The sequence below is a fragment of the Haliotis asinina genome, chromosome 14 (assembly GCF_037392515.1).
Source record: "Haliotis asinina isolate JCU_RB_2024 chromosome 14, JCU_Hal_asi_v2, whole genome shotgun sequence".
NCBI lineage: Eukaryota > Metazoa > Mollusca > Gastropoda > Lepetellida > Haliotidae > Haliotis > Haliotis asinina.
This window is the reverse complement of record NC_090293.1, coordinates 24,809,781-24,833,671: the sequence shown is the minus strand read 5'-3', so window position 1 is coordinate 24,833,671 and position 23,891 is coordinate 24,809,781. Positions and strand designations below refer to the sequence as shown.

Sequence of the window (23,891 nt, the reverse complement as noted above, 5' to 3'; positions counted from 1 at the left end):
ATGAAATACATATATATCTCAATGTCAATAAACAATTTCATTCTAATCTTAATTTTGCAAGAAAATACAACAGATACTTTTAGAGATCTCTTCATTTGCTGGTTCTGGCATTTCTTAATAGGTATGCTGAATGTGATATGAATGTAATATGAATCCAAACCCATACAAGAGATACATCTAAGAATTTCATCTGGAAAAACATGGTCTACAGGAAATAGAATATTTACATATCTCACAAAGTCAGTTAGGACTTATTCAAAAAGGTTTGGCCAGGAAATAAGATATATGCCTAAGAGTCTGTTTTGCAAGTCTTCATTTGTTCTTCATGGAATCGTTTTTTTTCTTCAATATGCTGAATATGATTGGAATGGAAATAGAAATTAATTCCTACCCATTTTAGGGATGCAGTTTCCCCGCTTCCACTCGTAGGAAAGATGATGGGCCTCTAGGGGTATCCTCTCATATTCATGCTCAACCCTATAGCCCATTTGGATGTACAAGCCTTTGCCTGGGTGGGCGTTGTATGCGTAGGGGCTGCAGATCAGGCTTGGGTGCTTAAAGTATGCTACAACACACAAACATAGATGTATGTGCAACAGCACTAAGTGAGCTTGTTTGTATGAATAGTTGTCATGGTATTTCAAATGTAAATAGCCGAATGTACGTGACATATTGAAGGGCCAAGCTACAGGTTCTTGGGCAACAGATTCAGATCTGTATTAAAGAAACTGTATTTTTTGTATTAAGATTTGATCAGTTGGTTCTTAATGAAATTTGTGAATTTTGTTTTTGTGTTTGCATTTGCAGTGCATGTGCGTGTGTGTGCATGTGTGTGCATGTTCATATTTGAATTTAGGATTTAGCACTGTGCATTAGCAATCATCAACAAAAGATTACATCATAATGAATTCTTCAATTTGTTCTGTAGGCTTTGACAGATTCACCTGAATTTGAATCAGATATTAAGCTCCAGCAATGTCTGAGAAGCGTTACACTTGAAAACTGTTTTCCTTTATACTGATTCAAAACAATTGACAGTTTGCCTTTGACATTCATTTCAAACATTCCCCAAACATGCTATAATCAGATTTTCTTTTTGTGTCATCTTTTTATGACTCATAAGTGATAAGGAAATTATGATAGTATTTGAGCAATATCTTGTCGTTAATGAACTTAATGATGGCTACATATTCTCAAAGGTCTCCCTAATAGTAAAACTGATATTGATTTTGAGTTAAGATGGGCAAACTCAAAGCCATTGTATCAACAAGTCCTGCCTAAATATTGAAATATTGGCCAAACTTGCAATATTTCTTTCATCATAACAATACAAGATTCTGTTTGGCTTGAATAATCAATGAAATATCTTGAAAGATTAAAAAAATCTCATATCTATCTCCCAAAGGAAGTGTGTAAGGCCAGGGAGTCAGAATTTTTCTCGGAATGTCTTAATATCAGCGGGTGTTTTCAACATCTGTGATGATGGCAGTGAGTGCCAGTGGATGTTGATGGTGTCTCACAACGTGTTGATAATTCGTAATTCACCTGAGGCTGAGTTTAGAGGAAAAGCAAAGATTGTTGTCTCTCTCGACAGCCATTCGGCAGTATCATCAAAGTCACACTCTTCTCTACGCCTTTTACTTGGGAAATCCACTGAAAGATTGGACATCATATCACCTTAACTCTAAAACTGAGGCAGATTAACCCATTTGCCTTCAAAATGTGGTGATAATGTTGTGGATCATTTTGGTCGTAAACTAATGAGGAAAAATCACATGTTCCTAGCATGTTATTTTTTTTAAATGATGTGCTCAAATGTTCAAGTGAAAACGGACCTGTTTAGATTGTTCAACTTGAAATAATTATAGTAAAACACTGACAGCATGAATACAGAAAACAAATGCTCGAAGAAATGTTAAACAATTGTGACAAGGCCCTCAACAGACAATGTAGAAAAAGTGTCTTAAAAAACGATAACCAAGTTTTAAACTTGTATTTTGCAGTATCGTCATGTTTGATAATGAAAATATTTATTTTAAAATGTCAAGGACATTATTTTTGTATGAATATAAAAAGGAAGGTGCATTTTAAATGTCCAGAAAGGGAGTAGCTCTTACAAAAAGCAGGAAAATGACAAATCAGGAAGGTTTCATGTTTTGTTTATTGGAATAATACTTTCTAGTTTGTCACTTTAGCCAGTGTTAGGGCGGAGTATTTCCACAAGGGCCTCTTCACCTGTTTCTCTGACGCTAATGTTGTAAAGTTTATTTTAGAAAGTGGCTGCACTTAGTCTCACATCTCCAAATGATTCTCTCTTTCTCTGTATCCTATCCTGTTATTATAGTCATTTTATAGCCATAGTTTGGGAGTGATACTGCTACACCCAGACTGTTGGGAATACAACTGATTCCGACCACAACAAAAATGTAGATTTGGATTATTTCTTACATCACGTGCACAATCTTTCGCAAGATTATACTTATTTACTATATTGAGCTAGACATTTTCATATTTATATTTTAGATTTTATTGCATCAAAATACAATCCAAGATGGAAGAAAAAAATATTTGATAAATTATATTTTAAGTGCTGCATGTGAATAGGACACATTTCAGTTCAAATGAAATTATCTTTCCCTCATTAAAAACTTAATATATGTGGCTTATGGATAAAAATTGCAAGCTGTAATTCTCAAACTGGTTGAGGTGTAGAGCAAGCTTATTTTTGTATTTGGAAAAGACATAGACCAGGAGTAAGAGGCTGACACAGATGGTGATATTTGTGGATTTTTAGTCAGTTCCGTGTGGTTATGTGAAGGATACATTGCTACATAAATGTCTGCGTGACATATTGTCTTGACAAGGTGTTCAAGTCCTACACAAAAATGTACACTGGCTTTATCTTTTATTTTTACATTTCTATCAAAACAAGGAATTAGCAGGGTTCTGTATGACTTGAGTAATCTATCTCTAAAAATACTAGGTGTTTTCTCAAATGAACAAGTTGGTGAAGAAAAATGTCTGGAAAATTCTTCAATAGGATATGGTTAAATTTATATTTGAAGTCAATATCTTCAAATGTTCGGTTATCAGAATCTGACTTTTTTTTAAAATGCTTACAATGTCAGTGCAAATTGAGCTGTGAAGAAGGAAATCGGATACTAGATTGTTCAGATAGGCTCCTTATTTTCAGGACTGCACCGTGACGCGGTACAAGTGCATGGCTGTGAGACATGAATAACCCTTCCACTCAGAATCCCAGGCTTCTTTGAAATTTCATAAAAAGTGACAATTTTTCTGACATCTCTTCGCATAGGTGAGGGATTTGCAACAGAAATACATCCAGCCGTATTTTCCTTGGCAATTTGTCAAACTGGCATAAAAATGGTGGTCTGTTTGTTGCTTACAGAGTAATACATCTCCTTCTTTGTTGGCGGTTGCTAGCCGTCAGTGCGTGATTGTTTCAACTGTGCAGAGAATGAAGAACTTTATGTCTGTTTTCTTTCACAGGAAGTTACAGACAGACTTTCTCAAATATTTGAAATGTAATCACTTGGTAGTGAATTTCAGTGCAGACATCTATTTATGTCAATTTTCTTTATCTATCTTGTAGATCCTGATCAGCATTTCAAACTGTAGAAAGCCTGAACAGAAAGTATAACACACAATTCGAAAGTTTTACTTTTTCCAGTTTAGTAGAAATGATACACATTAATGTGAGATTTATATTCAAAACTGCATGCTAGTTTGTTGTAAATAAGTTATATGTTTATTGGCCAATAATTATTTTGGAGGGCCCCTGATTATGCAATTTTTTAAAATTTGTAGAAATACAACACTGACTGATATGAAATTTATGTTCAAAACTGCATCAGATACTTTTTGGTGAATAAGCTATGTTTTTATTATCAAATAATGATTTTAGGAGCACTCAGATAATGCAATATTTTTAAAACTAGGTAGAAATGCAAGTGCTTAGTGATATCAAATGCTTAAAATTATATCAGTACTGCAATAATTTTTAGTAAATAAGTTATATCTTCGTTTTCAGCATGAAGCTCGTATAATATTACAGGGTTTTTTGAACAGGCATGAATATCAAATGTGGTGATTCTCTCACAAGAATTCCAGGATCCAGTAAAGATGGTGACATCTGAGGACAGCTTCCATTCTGCAGACATCTTCTTAAAAAGCTCACATCACCAACAATATCATTCGATCATAATGGCCATGTATCATTTCCAGAAGAATGTACCGTGTTGTTTTAGCCAGATTAGTTTTCAACTACGCGTTAACGCTGCTTCTACCAGGAAAGAACGAGTAACATGAGCCAGCTCTTGAACAGCCAATGGTGTGTGGAAAGATTGGAGTTGATCTATGAGTGGAGAGGATTTGAAATTGGCTGCTGTGAAACACCTGAGCCGCCATTTTGTACTACCTCTCATCTTCTGACAGCAGGACGTACAGAGGTAATCACAGGATCCTTAATGGATCTGTGCTGGGAAATGAGCTGCTAGATCACAGTCGATGATTCCTGTTTTGGGTACCGGATGTGACGGGTGGCCATCGCTTTGAGGTGACCAAGTAGAGAAATATAAATAAATATTTCTTGGTAGGTGACCGGGTGGGTCAAAGGTGTTGCTGAGTATGAGTGATGGATGGTTTCAAGATAGGTATTCATTGATCTTAACTTATAGAGGCATATTGTGGTCTTGGGGATGAAAAAGACTGGAAAAATACAACAGTGTTATCAGTTTGGGGAAGAATATTATCATGATGGCAATAACATAAATTTGAGGTTTTCCCATACTAGTCTTCAGATTTGTCAGTTGTTCATATTTAGGCATATGCCTTGAATAACCTTGGTTTTTAAATCGTGGAAAACATAAAATGACTATCTTGTACAGTACTTTGATTTGAAGGTCAAATGAAAGTTAATTCGCAGAATGAACCGATCTACTCCTGCTGAGTGGAAACGTGCATGTCAGCGACGTGGTAGATTGTTTAGCAAGGGACAGATAGGGAGATCTTGATAGATCTATGGTGTATTAGGGTTGACTTAATCAAGGTTTTGCGTCCATGTGGCCTGTTTAATACGGTAACCTTAATCATGTAATTCCAAGAATACATCCATGTGCCATGTAACCTCTCCTGATATTCAATACAACTAATCTGAGCCTAAACTATGAAAGGTCAGTGCTGAACAAGTCTCCACCAAATCAGAATCCTGGATCAATGGCGAAAATAAAGGCACCTTGAGAAGGTGAAGAGCCATCATTTGATTAATATCATACACATAGCTCTGCCTAGTTTGTTTAGAGAACCCAATCTCCTTGCTAATTATTGATTGCTTGTTTCTTACGATGTTTTGTTGACCTTGAACTTTGGCCTCACCTGTTATCATGTACATCTGCGTTCCCTTGTAGTTCTGTTCTTGACTGAGGAGAATCGGCGGCATCACTTCGGATGGTGGCAATTTTATAGTTTCATTGCGTGAGTTGAACCCCTCCATATTGCCAGGAATCTGAAAAAAATCACGATACTAATTCAGTAGGCTCGATAATAGACAGCAAAAGACAATTGACAGACGGTCGTGGTGACGAGGAACATAGCATCACCTGTAACCATAGTGATTTGAATAAACCATAATTTAAATCACGTTGACAATAAAGATCAAGGAAGCCTAACTAAATAGAACGTTGAAATGTGCTATTTCGTGGGCCAGGTATCTCTGATGATATATCCTGACTATGAGAATTGTTTATGTGCTTCTAAACACAGATAGTTATTGGGAAAATGGGTGAAATCCATACAATATAGCCATAGAGAAACGTGCTCTGTTGCAGAGTCATCATTACTCTCAAACACCTAATGAAGTTCATGAAAAATACTGTTATAGCTTTGAGGCTTGATGCTAATCAATGAATCCTGCTTTTTCGAAGAGTATGTAGTTTCACTTGATTCATTTTTGGGTTATTTTGGGGTTTTTGCAAAATCTTTGAAACAATGCATAATTAAATGATATTCGGGTGTTTGAATTTACAAACATAGTATATTTTTCTTTCCAAACATTGTCTCAGTTTTAGTCTTTTGAGCCCAGATCCACAAAGTATTAAAAGTCTTACAAACTATTGTGAAACTATAGATTTTAATAGTCTAGCAATTGCAGTAGTGTAATGAACACTTAGTAGGAGAGCCCTGATTTCTCACTTTTTCTGGAGTAATATTCATGATGGTTGAATGTACAGAAAGTATTTCAAAAAGGAAAGCCATAAAGCTTATGAAATTTTCAGAAAGTAATGTTTAAATAAACACAAGCAACTGGGGTAGACACCATGTATCGTGTTCAAGGAGTCCACGGTTCACTTGCATGTGCTTTATGAAGGATTACGTGGGTTTAAGAGGAGACACCTATTTGTGGGTTAGATAGAAGGAGGGTTAAAGCTTCTGTTGGTCCTTCCTTAAGGTCTTGGTTCTATTCCCAATGTGAGCGCAAAGTGTAAACTCCATTCTGATATCTACTGCCATGATATGCTGAAAAGTGGTGTAAAACCCAACCCAGTAACATGCGTATCATGTTCTTGTTAACTGTCTCTGAAGCCTATGATGACTAGATTAGTACCAAGATGTGATAACAAACTTCACATTACGCAACGCACTTGATGACTTGCTCATATTTAGATTTCTTTTCTTGATCCACAGACTGAAAAAGTTTGTTTTATTTTTCTGTACATGATAATTTAGAAGCAAAACTGGAAAAAAGTAATCTTTTCTGTCAGATGAACAGTTCTGATAACTTCTGTATGTCATGTCAAAGTTTGAATGTGATGAAAAGAAAGGATTGATTTCAGTCATAAAACATGTTTAATATATTACAAAATAATAATCAGTTTTCTGGAACTTTTTAATTTTGAGTGATCCATGAAGGCTTCTTTTCCTCCACGTCTTTTGTTGTTGAAGTATTTGAGCTTGTGAAGATGCATAGTATGAAACTGAACTTTCCAAATTTATCAGATATGTTTCTTTTATTTCTGTGGAAAGAAAAGAACTCACATTTTCAGGTCAGACAGTCTTGAGTTGTTTGCTCATAACTTTAATGACAGTCTTGCTCATTTACAATCTTAATGCATTAGTTGTCTGGATAGTAGTCCCTACCCTTTCCCAGCTAAATATAGGACCACCCTCCTCCCTTCAACAAAAGGTATCTGCGTCATCGCATTTTTCAATTTCCTACAAATTGTTGATCTGGAAAGACCTTTCAGCAGGTCGTCACGGTAGTCATAATGTATTGTTACGTGTGAATCTTGACTTCTGTATCAGAGAGACCACCTGGCTACCATGCTACCATCAAAGCTTCCGGAATCCATTTCCAGTGATTACCTCTCCATATTGATAATTTACTTTGATAATAAAGAAGCAGGGATATTTCAACATTAATAGTGGTACAATTTGTCAGAGGCTGATATAAAAGTTTACCTCACAAGAGTTTAATAGAATTGTGTAGTGAGGTACATATTAAAATTATTTGCCAAATGATGTGAGAATATGTGATAATGGGATATGAAAGAACATCTTCAAAGCAGCCTTCAATACAAATTATCTGATGGGGATATGATTTTGTGTTTTTTTTGACTGTTTATTGAGACTGTGGCCTTTCTGACGTGACTGTTGTTAATCTATACTAGAAGGTTGGGTTTTGTTGCTGTGTTTCTATATTAGCTGGGCAGTCTTTGGACATTATTGTCTGTACAGGTCAGCACCTTTCTGCCTGAATTTTCTGTCTGAACTAACTGGGCTACTTTTCTGATAAAATTGTTGTTTATATGTGCAATTGCTGTGTATCTACTCTAAAGCCATCCACTCTTTTATAGTCTATTCTTGGCCTCCGTCCTGACAAAGACACCATGTATCCACAACCAAATGCTCTATTCCGCCAAAGCCATTACCCACACTACAAACCTCACTCACCAAAATGTCTCATAGGTAAATATGAGAGTTGCAAAATACAATCCAATTTTACCATGGCATAAACAGAACACACAATGTATTCTTGTGTTCACACCCTTTGGGGACTGCAGGATAGAACCTGACCTTCACTTGGTGAAAATGCTTCATAAAAAGGATGGAGGTGACAGTCATGTTGACATGTGGGTTGGGGCAGTGGCTTAGCCTTGTGGTTAAAGCATTTGCCCATCATGCCAAAGACCTAGGTTCAATACCCCACATGGGTACAATGTATGAAGTCCATTTCTGATGTCCCCTATCCTGATATTGCTGAAATATTGCTAAAACACTGCAAAACTAAACTTTTGGCATGACATCGAGGTCATCGTATATAACATTAATCACAGGTTTGCTAGGTCCAGATTCGTTTACAGTAAACCATTATAATGAACTGACGGATATAACAAATTATGTTTTCTTCAGGCTACTTGTTGTATACTTTAGTTGAAATGCATACCATGAAATTTGATTATAACAAACTGAAATTGATGATCCATTTGAGGTTGTTATAACTGCAGTTTACTGATAACCAAGATTTACAAGACAAGTTGAATTCATAACACTATACTTAGTAAAGGAAGTAGTATTTTTTCTCCTACCCATGATTGAGTATAATTCTTTTTTTTTTTTTTAAATAAGCTAACAGCTGATATTATATTTTGTCAATCCCCTTTGGATGTAAACCTATATTTGCCATGAAATGTCCGTAATGTGCATGTAAGTACATCGATCGCCATTTTTGTAATCTGCGTGAATGCCTGCCCACCTGATCATGGCTATTTATGTTGACAGCAGCCAGGCAGCCATACTCAGTATTGTGAGCGTGACTATTGACCCAAGCTCTGGACTCGCCGAATACGGACAGGATGTGAAGGCTTTTTGTAATTGCAATTTCGTATGTTCAGCTCCGATTAGAGTATATTTATGTCCAGAGTTATGGCCGGTTTATGACGAAGTTATTGGCGATTTCATCAAGCCATTATTAAAGATTCTCCATGTTGTTGGTGTGTTAATGAATGCATGGACAGGCGACCCTTAGATTAACTTTGAATTTCCTCATTGTTTTCAGTGCTGTTCTCTTCAGAACTTGCTTTGCTGTTGTCAGATTTTGTGCAATTCATTATTGATAGTTTCGTCATTCTAATCACGCATCTCTATCAATAAAACTGAACTGATTTCTTCCTAGTTCATTGTTGCATGACAACATTAATCGTTATTGCTAATACCAGAAATTGTTCTTCATGGTTAACTAACTCTCTCATTCTTCTTGTTTCCGTGCTCACTTTCATTTTGTCATCCAGGAAAAGCAAAAACTGTTTGACTACATATATTCCATGGTAGAAATCAATCTTTAGTTTTTAACTTTGTATCCTTGAATGAATTTATGTATTAGGTCTCGAAGAGTGTAATGCTTTTCAGATTGGCAGACATTGATTGTACAGTTAATTATTTTTGAAATCCATGTTTAGTTTTTAAGGGATAGATGAATGGTAACCCAATCAACAACATGGCTATGACAGTGGTAGGTTGTGATATTAGTGATTGGCATATCAGATATCTTGCACATAACAGAGCATAGGTTTGGGAACAAAACAGCAAATATATAGCATATAGATACTATAGCATATATATGGCATAGCAAATACATGTACATAGCCAATATATTATGTGCGAGGTGTCTTGTTGTAGTATATTATGTGCGAGGTGTCTTGTTATAGTATTGAATGTGGGGAATACCTAACCTTTTAATCTTCTGCCTGAACCAGAACCATTGACAATCATACTTTATTTCATGAAACGATATGCTATATTTGATCTTTCATGACTCACTGGAGTCAAGCAATATGAAAATGTGTGTGATTTCTCACATCTGGAGCAGATAACCCAGTGATTGACAAAAGAAATGATGATAAATATTTTACAGTCACTCATTCTCACCACCTGATCCATGAAGTTAACACTTGCTCAATCATTCATAGTATTCACTCTTTCACATGGTCAATAACTCACTCTTTGACATAGATGACTGCCAGACTGGCATATTGTATTTGGACATCAACATGGCCATTCAAATCACCATTCTCGTTGTTACATTTAACTTATTCAGTCCATGGACAAAAATATTTGATTTTGTAATGAGAAGCCGAGAATGATGAGGATCAAGATGTTTGAAGTCAGTTTCAGACTGGACAAGATATTTTCCAAACAACTGAAACTGGTCTGTTGCATCCTGGAAGTGTCAGCAATTCCCTCCCGAGCATGAATAGCTAAGCATCAAGTGTTTTCATTGGCTATCGAGTGTTTAGTGGATTGGAAATTGGCCACTCGAATTCTGTGGCTAGTACCACTTGGTATGCGAGTGATTGAGACTGGGATATTGTGGCTTGCAGGGTCTACAAACATACATGTTACTGTCTCAGTAGGGATGTGTTGCTAGCTCTAGATTCTCTATTTGTTGCCTTATGCTGTGGCAGGTCATATTTTAGTATAGAAATCCTGAGATGCTTCTTCAAAGATTTCAGAGAGGATCAAACACCCCCTGCCCCAAAGTTGTTCGATCAAGGCTACCTCATGCTGGTTCTTGGTAATGCTTTCAAAAGGTTTCATGGTAGACATGAGGGTTTGGCTAAATTTGACATTTCTCCAACAGAAATCATGTCTGGTGATGTTCCCTGTTTTCACCAGTACTATATGTTTGATGTTTTCTGAGTCAAATGTTGACCTGCCTTTGCATTTGCAGGGATTTACCGTGAGTCCTATATTTGAGGGTCCCTGGGACTTATACTCCTAATTTTGGGGGGTCCTGGACTTTAAAATGGGGGTCCAAGACACTTAAACATTGTTATTAGTATTGTTGTCATGTTGCTGTAATGCTGTTATTGTATTGTGTATCATTATTATCACATTCTTACCACTCGACTGAAATTTTTACACAAATATTTGGACTTTTCTTGCATCCTTGTGGAAGTGCTTATAAATATTGTTGCATCCATTGTTAATTTTTATGCATATAGGACACTTGAATTCGCGTCCCATAAATCCCTGCATGTGTTTGTGATGCATGTGACCAGTTGTGAGGAATAAATTTGCTTTTTACACAAACACTCGGTATATAAATAAATAAATAAAAAAAAACACAAAAAAGCACTTGGTATTGTCACAATTTGATAATTATTCATAAAGAGAAGCTGATGATATAGTCGGAACTTTCAACTGATCCCAATTTTAGCAGTTACTTTATATGTTTGAAACTTATAAATATGATTTTAGTAAACTAACATGCTAAAACATACCAGCCAGACACTGTTAAAAGTGTCTTGTTTATCCATTATTTCAACAAGTATGGTGTATTTGTCCTGAAGTACTTTCATGATTATGGCAGTTCTGATCATCTGAACTATATTGATGGATCTTCTTATCATATTAACACTATAGAGAAAATCTATTGAACATAATTGATAATGTATTTAGTAATATTGTGTGTGAATTATAGTACAGATGTGTGAAGAAAGGTCTTTCTGCTTCATAAATGCCCTCCCTCTTTGCTTTGTAATGAAAATATGAAAAACTGTTTTGAAGTTACCTCAGTTTCATTAATAACAGAAATACACTCAGATAATGTTCATCTGTAATGAAGGTAATTTTCACAGACAATTTGTGACGCTGGCTTTGAATGATGATATGATTATTTCTAAATCCGAGAACTTGAAAAGAACCTAATATGTTTCCAGTGTGTATCCATATTTGTGATATCAACCATTTCAACTCATTTCCTATGATAATGAATTAAGAGTGAGTCACTGTAATATTGATAATTCTATAGTTTTCCTCTAAGAAATGATTATTTATCGTTCCATACTCATAAAATCTTGCATGCTTCTGATCTGTCATGGATCACTGAATTATTTAGATTTTGCTCTTTCTTCTTCTTCTTCATCATCATCATCATCATCAACATCATCATCATCAACATCATCATCATCAACAACAACATCATCAACATCATCATCAACATCATCAACATCATCAACATCATCATCATCATCATCAACATCATCATCATCATCATCATCAACATCATCATCAACATCATCAACAACATCATCATCAACAACATCATCATCAACATCATCATCATCATCATCAACATCAGCAGCAGCAGCAACTGCATGAATAATGTGGAGATACTTCTCAAAATTTTGTAACATCTTGACATACCAGTAACACAGGTATAGCAAACACTGTTATCATAAGAGTTAGGCTAGTGGTTAAAGCATCAGCTTGCCCTGCTGAAGGTTCAGGACTTGACATTGGTACATGGTATGAAAACCGTCGTAAGTTGGTATTTTTTTCTAGAATACTGTTCCAACTTTGCTTTGTTATGAGGACTGAGAAAAGTCATGGCTGTAGGATGATTTTTGAGCTCATAATAAGTTTATTATTGGGTCAGTAAGGATATTGGTTTGTTGTGGTATTAGGACTGTTTAAAACATCTAATATGTTAATCAGATCAGTAAGGATGTAGATTTGTGCTGGTATTACTACTATTTGAAACACCTAATATGTTAATCAGGTCAGTAAGGATGTAGATTTGTGCTGGTATTACTACTATTTGAAACACCTAATATGTTAATCAGGTCAGTAAGGATGTAGATTTGTGCTGGTATTACTACTATTTGAAACACCTAATATGTTAATCAGGTCAGTAAGGATGTAGATTTGTGCTGGTATTACTACTATTTGAAACACCTAATATGTTAATCAGGTCAGTAAGGATGTAGATTTGTGCTGGTATTACTACTATTTGAAACACCTAATATGTTAATCAGGTCAGTATGGATGTAGGTTTGTGATGGTATTAGGATTATCATGATAAGTGAACTATTTAAATCTCAAAGTAACCCAATATGTCATTGATTATGTCGATTATCATTGTTACTGAAGTATTTTAAACCCTAGGTAAGACCAGCAAGGCCAGTGAGGATGTTGAATGCCATGGTTACTGAACTACTTGAAATCCATCATAAGGAGATGAAGTCTGAGAGACTGTCAAATGTGATTGGAAGGTTTTCCAGGAAGGTGTATATAGTGTGTCATGAGGGAAATATTACATCTTCTTATGGAATTCTTGTCAGTCTGTTCTGAATTCAAATGTCAGTGAGGATGTAGATTATCATGGTCGTTGAACAATTTGAAACCCCTTAGTTTCCCCACAGATCATTGAGGCTGTAGGTTATTATGGTTGCTGAACATTTTGAAACCTCTAATTAGCCCAACAGGTCATTCAAGATGTAGATTATTATTGTCACTGAACTATTTGAAACCCCTGATTAGTCCAAAAAGGCCAGTGAGGATGTAGATAATTAGGTTGTTGAACTATTTGAAACCCCTAATTAGCCCAACAACGTCATTTGATTTCAAACTGTTATAGGACTATTTGAAACCCTCAATAAAATGTAATCATGGATGTAGGCGTGTCATGGTTGCAGGACTATTTGAAACCCAAAGTGAGCCCAAATGGCCAAGGAAGAAGTACATTTCTCGCAGTTACAGAACTATTTGAAACCTGTAGTAAGCCCATCAGGACAGTGAATACATAGGTTTGCCATGGTTACTGAACTATTTGAAACCCATCATAAGCAGATGAAGTCTGAGAGACTGTCATATCTGATAGGAAGGTTTTGCAGGAAAGGATATATAGTGTGCCATGAGGGAAATAGTACATCTTGTTACGGAATTCTTGTCACTCTGTTCTGAATCCAAATGTCAAATTCCATTAACGGCTTGGACAAAAACTGGTACAAATCTTGCCACTTGGGAGTACTAATATGTAAATGAACCATTGACAAAACCCTTCCTAACTCTCATAGCACAGAGAATTATTCATCATGTGTCAGATTGTCTTTCCTGATTTTCAATAAGCGAGACCTCTATTCCCATAAAAGGTGTCCAAGTTAGAATAGGGACATATTACATGACCTGGAGTGGAATAATTATCATAATGCTTGTTTTGATCTACATTCATTGTTGGAGGGGAATTAATCTTCTCTCTATCGATTTGCCTCTGAGAACTTAAGCTGTTCAAAAAGATTACTTTCTTCAAAACCAGCTAGATCATTTTGTACCATGTCCAATTATGAGTAAGAATTGATACAAAAACTACCATTACTAAATTAACGGCACAGTTTGGTTTAGTTAATACAAACAGCAAATATCTTCGTAATGAATATGAGATAACGCATATCTTAAAATTTACAGTCATATATCAATGTAGCAGTCATTTTGAAATAATTAAGAAATTTAATTGTTTCTTCAAGGAACATACAAAACATCAAACACACTCTTCAAAAGTGATAATTGAGCATTCACAATGAAACAACTTCTCTTTTCCTGGACATGGATTTATTCGGAACTACTTTTATTTTCCTTCTCTGTGACCAAACACCTGAGTATGATTTCAGTCGTGTGTTTTCTGGTAACCATGTTTTGATATTGCTGGAAAGCTTCAAAAAACCCTGCTGACTCACTAACACAACAAGCCTCTCAGCTACCCTCACAATGATTGTATCATGTTTTCTGTAAGCTGAGAGTAGGGTCTTTGCAGGTAATGAAATAGGATTGAACCTGCGAAACTATCAGGTGGAGAAAAGATCCAAATGATGGACACTGGAGCTCATAAACGGCGTTGATGGTAAACACCGATGATTCCAACGGCAGATACTAACTGTCGTGGATGTTACAACATTTGATAGTTGGGATTATGGGAAACAGCTTCTACTCCAACCTTCAATCTGAGCTGTCTTTGAAGTTTACACAACTACAATCTTCTACATTGTCAAAGCACACCATCTCAGTCACATGAAACCATCCTATTTCACCACAACTAAACTAAATCCCACTTGTAAGAGGTTCAAGAATTGTGTGTAATGAGACCCTGGTGTTTCTGGAACAAACACCAAGATTGTCAGGCAAGTTGGAACCAACAAACGTAATTGGTCATTTATGAATGCAGACAGGAGTATGTAAGAAACAGCCATTTAAATTAGCAGCAATCAAAATCTTTCCCTGGAAACAGACTCGGTTTTTTAAGTGAGCTACACTCTTGAATAGCAGACAGCTTGATCATTTCATAAGGTCAAGGTCATGGATTATTAGTTGTCCAGTGCCAGATGAGCTGACCACAGTGTCCGTAATTGATTTCTTCGAAGACATGTGTCATAAATGTCGGCTTCATTAGTCTTGCCAGGCTGCTGTCAAGAATATTACCTGCTAATTATTTACTTCGATCTAATTAGCTAATTAGTCCAGTATTTCCAAGACTTACTTCTGCAAAATAATTCTGAGAAAACTTTTTAACTGAGAGCTTGAAGTGGAGTTTAATGAATATATTTTTTAGATGTGATGGATAGATTTGTGATAGCAGAAATGAAGTGGTGTGGATGCTTAAAATTCCACGTTTCAGTCTGACAGAAATGAATTGTCAGATTTTCAATCTGACAATGAGTAACAGATGTGGAACTTGTCACAAAACATAACTCACACATTTAATTCCCTCTTCTAATCCAGATCTCTGTCTGCTGCTGGTTAAGATTGTCTCAGACATTAAATTACAAAGATATTCTTTTGTCGTCAGTTCCATGCTATTCTGGTCCTATCGCACCTTCAGTATTGAAACTTTCTTCAATCAGGAAATTGGTTTTCGGATCAAATATCTTTTTATTTACCACATGTTGGTTGCAATAACAATAGATGGGCCACAGAGTAAATATGACATACTCTGCAAGCAAAACTCATTACAAAATTGCGTTCCCTTGCAGGAAAATTCTGCAATGTTTTAAAATATTAATTTTGCCGAGTTGGAGCTCAGGCAGCCAATAGGTGGGCATTCTGACTTGGGACGTACAGAGCTGTCCCACATACATCCTGTCTGTGCATTAGAGACTCACGTTCTCAACTATGGATTCACATGCAAACATTTGAGGGCTTATTTCTATTGAAATTAAATTCTTTTTAATTTGACATTGTGTTTGAACATGTGTTTTGGTGTGGTCTTTATGAAAATAGGTGATCAGACGGTAAATATCACATTATCCATGAGGTTTGATTCCTAGGGTATAATATGTAAAGCCCATTTCCAGTGTATCATGTCTTCCCATCTCCCTTACACTCTCAAGAGGCAGTAGGGCAACCTAGTGGTTCATGCGTTCACCCATCACACCTAAGACCTAGGGTTGATTCCCGCCATGGGTTCAATGTGTAAATTGAATTCATAGTTCTCGTTGCTCCCTGTTGTTGGTATTGCGGGAACATTGTTTGAGTGGTGTATAAATAAAATCATTAACTCACCACACTCCTTCAGCAATATTTAAGGCGTGTCATGGTTCGCTGTCAATAACTGTCTTGACCAGACAAGTAAGGATTGTTATGTACATGCAGATTGTTCATGTAGACAGATGGAACATTGCTGTTTTTGGAGATAGGTTGCACTGGCATATTTTGTATTTAGCTAAATCAAACACTGTATTTTTTAGGGAAGTATGGTACAAACAATGTGATTACATGTTTCTGATATACAAGTTTGCTGGTATAAGACATAATTAGACACATATCATTTTTCACAATGACAAACTCAATCAAGTCAGTGTTTCTTTTATAAAAACAAGGGAACATATGGTACGAGTCAAAAGAGCAAGTCAATTAAAGTTAAGAAACTAGGCACATCAGTACTAGTGGAAAAGGAAATTGTGTGAAAAATGAATAATGAATTTATGATGACCATATTTTGCAACAGTTTGTGTGTTCACTCATAGACAAACCTCTAAAATAAGAAAATTATGACCCAAACAAAACACTTAGACTGTTATGCACCTTTGTTTTTCTCATTAATAATTTCTGCTTAGCTTGCTTCAAGATCTAGATGTAAAACAGTTTGGCTGGAAGAATTGACACCATGGCAATGATTCCTACGAACATTATTAAGGTAATGAGGCTTTGCCTAAAGCATTAACCAAATCACCCCATAAAAATTTGACGTGATTTTTAGAATAAATTGACAAGCGAAAACAGCCAACATCCAACCAACTATGACAAAGCAAATTTTGTGGGTGAGTTCTTTGATGGTGGAAAAACTTGAAAATCAAACACTGGTCACTTGGTCTGAGTGCATGGATGAACATAACTCTTTTAATTACGTGGTTTAAACGGAAACGACAGCAATTTTAGATCAACAGAGGGCACCTTCATTTTCGGATGGCATGGATTCTGTATCATGCGATGTACCTGATGACAATATCATCAAAGATGCTGAAAGAGGAAATCTTTAAGCCATTTGCGATCTGTTCGAGCATAGAAGCTTTCTAATTTGTACTGTACATTAAGCTTGCCAAATGAACACGTCTGCCAATATTATTTTAAGGAGCAAATGGTGGGAGAAAGGTCATGGATATGACCTGCTGGATGAAGTGGCATCATATTCAAAGAAATGTGAGAATGCTTTGAAAGATTGGATTGTTTTGTTACCATTATTACATGCTTATTGGAAATATTATACATGGTTTTGAAGATGATATTACCAAATATTTAAAAAAAGGCCAAAGTGTTACTGAATAGGAGAAGGTTTATGTGACAATATTCCACTGAATTTAGATCAATCATGACGTTAATGGTGGAGAAGGAATAAGACCTGCTGTGGAGACAAGATGGCCGTCTGTTATTGAACTGCTTCTGTGGTTTAGTGGATAAAGTGTGTGCCTGGAGGGTGGATGTTTGGTGGTTCTATCCCCTGGCAGTGTCAGATAAAAAGACATAAACTGGTTTGGTGGGTTGACTTGTAAGTACTATGTGTCTGGGTTCGATACCATATATAACACTCGGTGTGTTGGTACTTATAACACCACCAAAAGTTCAAACTGGTTGGAGCAGACGTGCACGCATGTACACTTTCAGTAGTCTTGATTGTCACATTCATCCCTTTGTGAGGACACTGGGATAGCATAGTGGTTAAATTGTGCATTCGGTTTCTATTTCACAAATGAATACAATGTGTGAAGCCTATTTCAGGCGTCCCCCAATGTGAAATTGCAGAAATATTGCAAAAAGTGGGTGAAACTAAACTTAATCACTCATTCAAGCGTTTGTCACCTGAGCATACCTTTTCTTCCTGCTTTAATGGACTGACCTATGTAGATCTGGGTTAGAATTGGTCTCTGTTAACCCATGCTTGTTGAAAGATGTCACTAATAGGATGGGTGGTCAGGCTTGCTGACTGGGTTGACATATGTTATCGCATCCCAGTTGTGTAGAATGATGCTCATAGTGTTCATCTTTGGATTGTCTGGCCCAGACTTGATTATTTACTCACCACTGCCATATATGGAATATTGCTGAGTACGGTGTTAAAGAGTACACAAACCAAACCAAACTTTATGAAATGAAAATTGGATGCTCAAATTAATTTTAAAAAACTTAAATTCTTATTAAAAAGTCCATCGTATCTATGGCTCATTATGCCAGTGGGGGATCTCAGTCCTTGGTGTTGAAATTACCATATTGCAGTGAGCTGTCAATTAAGCAGCAATTCACTATTGCTGCCTGATGGGGCAAGACCTACACTGGGATGAAAGAACACTTCAGTATTAGAGAGCTACATGCCAACGAAGATATTGAAGGAAGCACAATAGAAATTTGGAATACAACAACAGAGAATTGCATCATTTGCCAACATGGAACAGGAACTAATTGGATCCCAGTCAGCTCTGAGATTATCCAACCTCTTGACATAACACAAAATGGGATGCATCTCAGGTGGAAATCAAGCTGAAGAATCGCGACAATCCTCTCTTAAACATGGTCATTATTATCTCCCCTTGACAGAACTCTCTTGTACTATTTCAAACTGTTAGTATATTCTAGGTGAAAAACTTGTGGATGATAGTAGCTTTCATGAGAAATTTGAATCTACTAACTGAAAACAGTGGTTAAACCGTTTGTTCTTGATCCACACTTTGGTACAATATCTAAAGCATATTTCTGGTGTCTCCTGCTGTGATATTCCTGGAATATTGCTAAAAGTAGCAGAATGCCATACTCAATTTTAAAGAAAGGTCCAGTACTTTCACATTGCTGTAGTTTATCTGCCATTAAAGAATCACGTAGTCCTTGACATTTATTGAGTTGTATATATCATGAATAGTTCAACCTACACTTGTAACGTAATAGTCAGTTACCCTGGAAGATGTTTAAATAAGGCTTCCCTTTCATATAGGTCCATTTAGACTGAAGTGTGTGATGACTCTCTGACTTTGTTTGATGAAGACCCTTGTAACAGACACAAAATGGCCACCGTGGTTACCACATCATGGAAAATTAAGAATATACCACTATTATTGTTCGTCTGCTTCCTCAGTTAAACTTGAGACTGAAGTGCCACCCATCGTTCGACATTTTAGACAATCTTACCCCCTTCTTTAGTCTGTAACGTCACAACATGACAGTTGTATCCTGACTCCTAACAATTGCAAATATGGCCGACATAGTCACAATATTGACGCGAACTCTTCACTGTGACAACTGAAGAAGGTCTAAATGCACTCCGAGATAGCCATGGTACATTCACACCTACCTCCAAAGTAGACAATTACGTACGCTTTCAGACAGACCACCTTTTAGAGAGTAAAGAGGCTCTTAATGTCGGACTATTTTGCATGGTGAGAGGATAAGTGTGTGAAAAGTCTGCACCCTCGGCAAACCAGAATAGCATATGGGGCAGCTGGAGCAAGGATATGAAGGAACTTTGGACAGCTGTTACGAGACTCAAGGCAATTAGAGTCAAGGAAAAAAAAAATTGAGAGATAAAAAGGGAACATGACATGCTTTTTGAATGTATTCCTTTGCTTTTCAGTGAAAATGGGCATGGGTCAATTGGTATCCACATGACTGTCATCTGAGTATGTGTCCAGGCCCTGTTTGACAAAGGTCTCGTACTGTAACATAAGTACGCATCCTATGAGAAACGTTATGTCATCTTAGGCTTACGAAGAGCTTTGTGAAACAGGGCCCAGGGGTTTACCTTGACTCACAAACATTGGGGTCCAAGGAACCCCCAGTTATTAGTTTGACAGGTCAAGGCATTGTGAAGTTGCTGTAGAGTAACAGTATGTGTAGAGACCTGGACCTTTTGACAGTTTTAAAGCCTCATTGATCATGTGGACTGGTGGATGAAATGATGCATGTGACTGCTGTGAAAGAAACATGTACACATCATAGATGTGCTGCTGATACAATGAATAATATTGTGCTTCCCATAGGACTCTGGGACACATGCTGGGTGGAATGATTTTCGGATGTCATGGTTAATGACAGTCGAACTAAACTGAGGTGCTGGGTTTTCCTGTAAGTGTGAGAAAGTTTATTTTGATGCTATTTTTAGCAACTTTCTGAAAATTGGCTTCATACATTGTACCCACAAAAGGAATCAAACCTAGGCATTGAGCATGATGAGCCAATGCTTTAGCCACAGGGCTACCCCACCGCTATCCCCATTCAAAGAACCCCTGAGGCACTAAAACTGTGATTTGATGGAAGTAAAATAGACCAATAAAACAAATTTTAACTTTCCAAATATAAGTTTGAATATACCTTTTCACATTTAAGCCATTAAGAAGCCATAAGCCATTGTTTACTGTTGGCTTGCCACCCAAGCATCACTCAAGGTGTTCCAAAGTGTGGATGATTAAGCTAGTTGGACATAGTACTATAGAATTGTGGAAGATATTGGCCATTATGGCACGGTGGCAGCCCATAACAACTGATAGAAGATGTCAGCACTAGACAAAGTCTGGAAGGCATGTGGCAGAATCATCTAATTGTTGTTGATTATCAATTGCCCTCGGACATAAAGAAGAGGCAGTCCCCCTGCTTGACTTATTGATATACCAGCTGTATCTGCCATGTTCAGACGTCCCCAGCGACTACTCCATGACTGTTCCGTGGCCCCGGGAAATGTTTCCGATTTGCTCCATCTTGTAAGATTTAGCCCTCATAATTCACGGCATCAGAGCGTGAGCCAGCCCGAAGCCACTCTCACAAATACTCTATAGACGATAACCAACTAACCACTCTGTATTTGCCCGCAGATTTAGACAATGGCAGCATTTATCGCTGTTCTTGAAGAATTGATGCCGAACATACTTGGTCCAATTGAATTGTCTGTTGTAGTCTAGCTAGTTGTGCTGGTCAGAGATTTTGTTAAGAAAATTGGTACTCCCTTCAGAGATGCTGTTAGTTAAATAGTGAATTTTATCAAGAGTTTATTTAGGATAATCATTGAACATGGAAATTTAATGATGATCATAAATGTGTAAAAATGAATGAAACTGAAAAACAAGATGGGTAATTTGTTATTTTGTAGTATATGCAAACTAACAGACACATTTTCATTGAGTTTGTCAATCTTAAGGAAGATTCTGTTTTTGTTGCTAACTGATGTGCTAGTAACATAACTAAAAAGTAAGGTAGTGGAATCCTAAGAAGACAATATTCATACAGATTTGGGCTTTTGTAGTATTTTGGGCCTGAAGTATTTTGATTTCGCAGTGTAACCTATCACATTCTAATTCATTTTATGTTTTTAGCAATTACGATTAAACTTGTGTTGGTTCTCTGTCAAACCAAGCAGGCATGATAATTTTACTTTGAAGCTAAACACATTTAGAAAAAAAAATTGGTGAAAAAATTAAAAGCTTTAAGTGAAATTAAATTTGCAATCTTTGTCAGAAGACAGATGCCTGCTTGAAACAAATTAATCATTTGTTTCAACAAAAGACCAGGGAGTGTGGTTCCTGGAATCTCTGAAGAACCTGTCTGACTCAGACAGAGATAAAAATGTTCCAATCTGAAATTATGTTTTGTTTTGGACCACATTATGACAGCAACAGAATAAATATTTTCAGATTTTAAGAATCTTTGTGGCGAACTTGATGGATATTATCTGGAATAACAAATTAACAGCAGCTTTTAGCTTGAGACGTAATTGTTGAGGGGGTCATCTAGTGGACTGCCTAAGTACTTGTCAAATAGATTGATTAACATGATAGAAAAAAACAACATCTCAGATGTGTGCTGTTTAAATAATATTAATTTGTCACAGGACGCAAATAAGAAGTTATGGACTCAAAATATTAGGAATCCTGGTCGATGGTATTGAAAAAACACAAGATTATTGATCGTTATGTTGATCGGGTGTTTGTAAAACTGTTAGTCAGTATTGTGGTACTAATGCACCAATGTTATACATACGTCATATGGAATCTAATTGACTTGATCTTTTTTATGTTCACGTATCATATCTATTTTAAAATGCATCATCATCACATGAAGCACATGACTTATCTAATTTTTCATGAAGTGTTTTGTCAGTATTTACAAAAAGTACTATTTTTTTTTTTACTTTTTTTTTTTTTTTTAAGAATTATATGCTTCTCAATATTTGCTAATGTCCAAAATATCTATTGATGAGGATTTGATGCTAAGAAATTTGGTTGGTATTCCTTTGGGTCATCAAAATTGGAAATATTCTGTTCACTGAATGAGTAAGGAACCTAAGGGACCAGTCATTAATTTTAAGGGTGAGATTGTCAGAGCGAATCACAAGATTGTTGTGTTACAATTCAACAGTCATAAGAAATAACACACATTTGTAGCAAAGGTCATGTGTATGAAATAAAATCTTCTACATAAGGACCTAGGTGAATTGTGTTTTATGCTATAAAATATGTTCCAGCTATATCACGGCGGGGACAACAGGAATTAGCTTCACACATTATATCTCTGTGGGGAATTGAACCCAGCCTTCAGCACAACGAAGACCTAGGGTGGGTGATACCAAAATGTGGCTCACACTTGAGGAGTGTCATTATAATCAGTACATTATAGTGCCAAAAAGCTGTTACCCAGAACCTTGTAATGAATGACCAGTGCCTACCTGGAATAAAGTTGGGAATATTTTATCACTGGAAACTAAGTCTTCACTTTTAGATAGTGAAAGAAACACCTTAATGCCAAAATTTTTCAAAACTGGATGGTAATACAAAAAGAAACTATGTTTATCACCAACTTGTTCATGCTCAAACAGCACAAAATATAGCCTCCCAGTGGAATTTGGAATGCAGTTTGAATGCACACAGATTATTGAGTGATGACATATTAATATTGTCGTCATTATCATAATTGATCAATAGTTATTACTGAACATTAAGTACTTTCACATATTGACCACACAATCGATGTACTAAAATTGCACAAAAAAGCATTGACCCAAAAATGCAATTAGATAATGTCGTCCGTATGCATGACCCAGTTGAAACTCAGTTGTCTGGAAACCAAGAATTGCTTGTTTACGGTTAAACCAGTAATACATTTAGATATATCACCCCTGAAATCAATATCTCCTCAATTTGAGAGAGATTCCATGTGTTCCAGGCTTGATGCACATGTTTGTCACTGACACAGACTATCCTTTAATTCCATGGCTTTAAAACCAACAGTTAATCCACCAGTAAATGACTTGTGAAAGAATATGTCATGCATAAATTTGCATATCATTACCAAGACAAAAGGATTATGCGTAATACAGAGAGCACCACCCATTGCAAAAGAAGAATGACAAAAGATAAAAGGTTGATGCACATGGAGGTCCTGTCACAAGAACAACAACGAGGAGCGAGACCATGTTGACAGTTCCATTGATTCACCGCTATCTCGTTGCTAAAAGAAAACAATTTAACGTGCGATATTGATTCGGCTCCGTAATGTAAACACAGTCGAAAGAAGGGGATCTGTTGACACTTGGACTCGCAGTAAGGGCAATTGGTCTTGTAATCGGATTCCGC

General features: G+C 36.4%; 2 protein-coding genes across 2 annotated transcripts in view; one reads left to right on the top strand and one right to left on the bottom strand.

The window, feature by feature from the left end:
* Window positions 1–23,891, top strand: part of LOC137262277 (cysteine--tRNA ligase, cytoplasmic-like) — a 263,287-nt gene that overhangs the window by 41,926 nt on the left and 197,470 nt on the right. The gene's annotated exons all lie outside the window — the stretch shown is intronic.
* Window positions 1–23,891, bottom strand: part of LOC137262283 (uncharacterized) — a 144,768-nt gene that overhangs the window by 3,128 nt on the left and 117,749 nt on the right. Inside the window, exons 4-5 of the mRNA XM_067800097.1 lie at window positions 5,395–5,524; window positions 392–565 (exon numbers count right to left, since the gene is read on the bottom strand). Coding sequence (XP_067656198.1) covers window positions 392–565; window positions 5,395–5,524 — 304 coding nt within the window. The remainder of the gene's footprint in view (window positions 1–391; window positions 566–5,394; window positions 5,525–23,891) is intronic.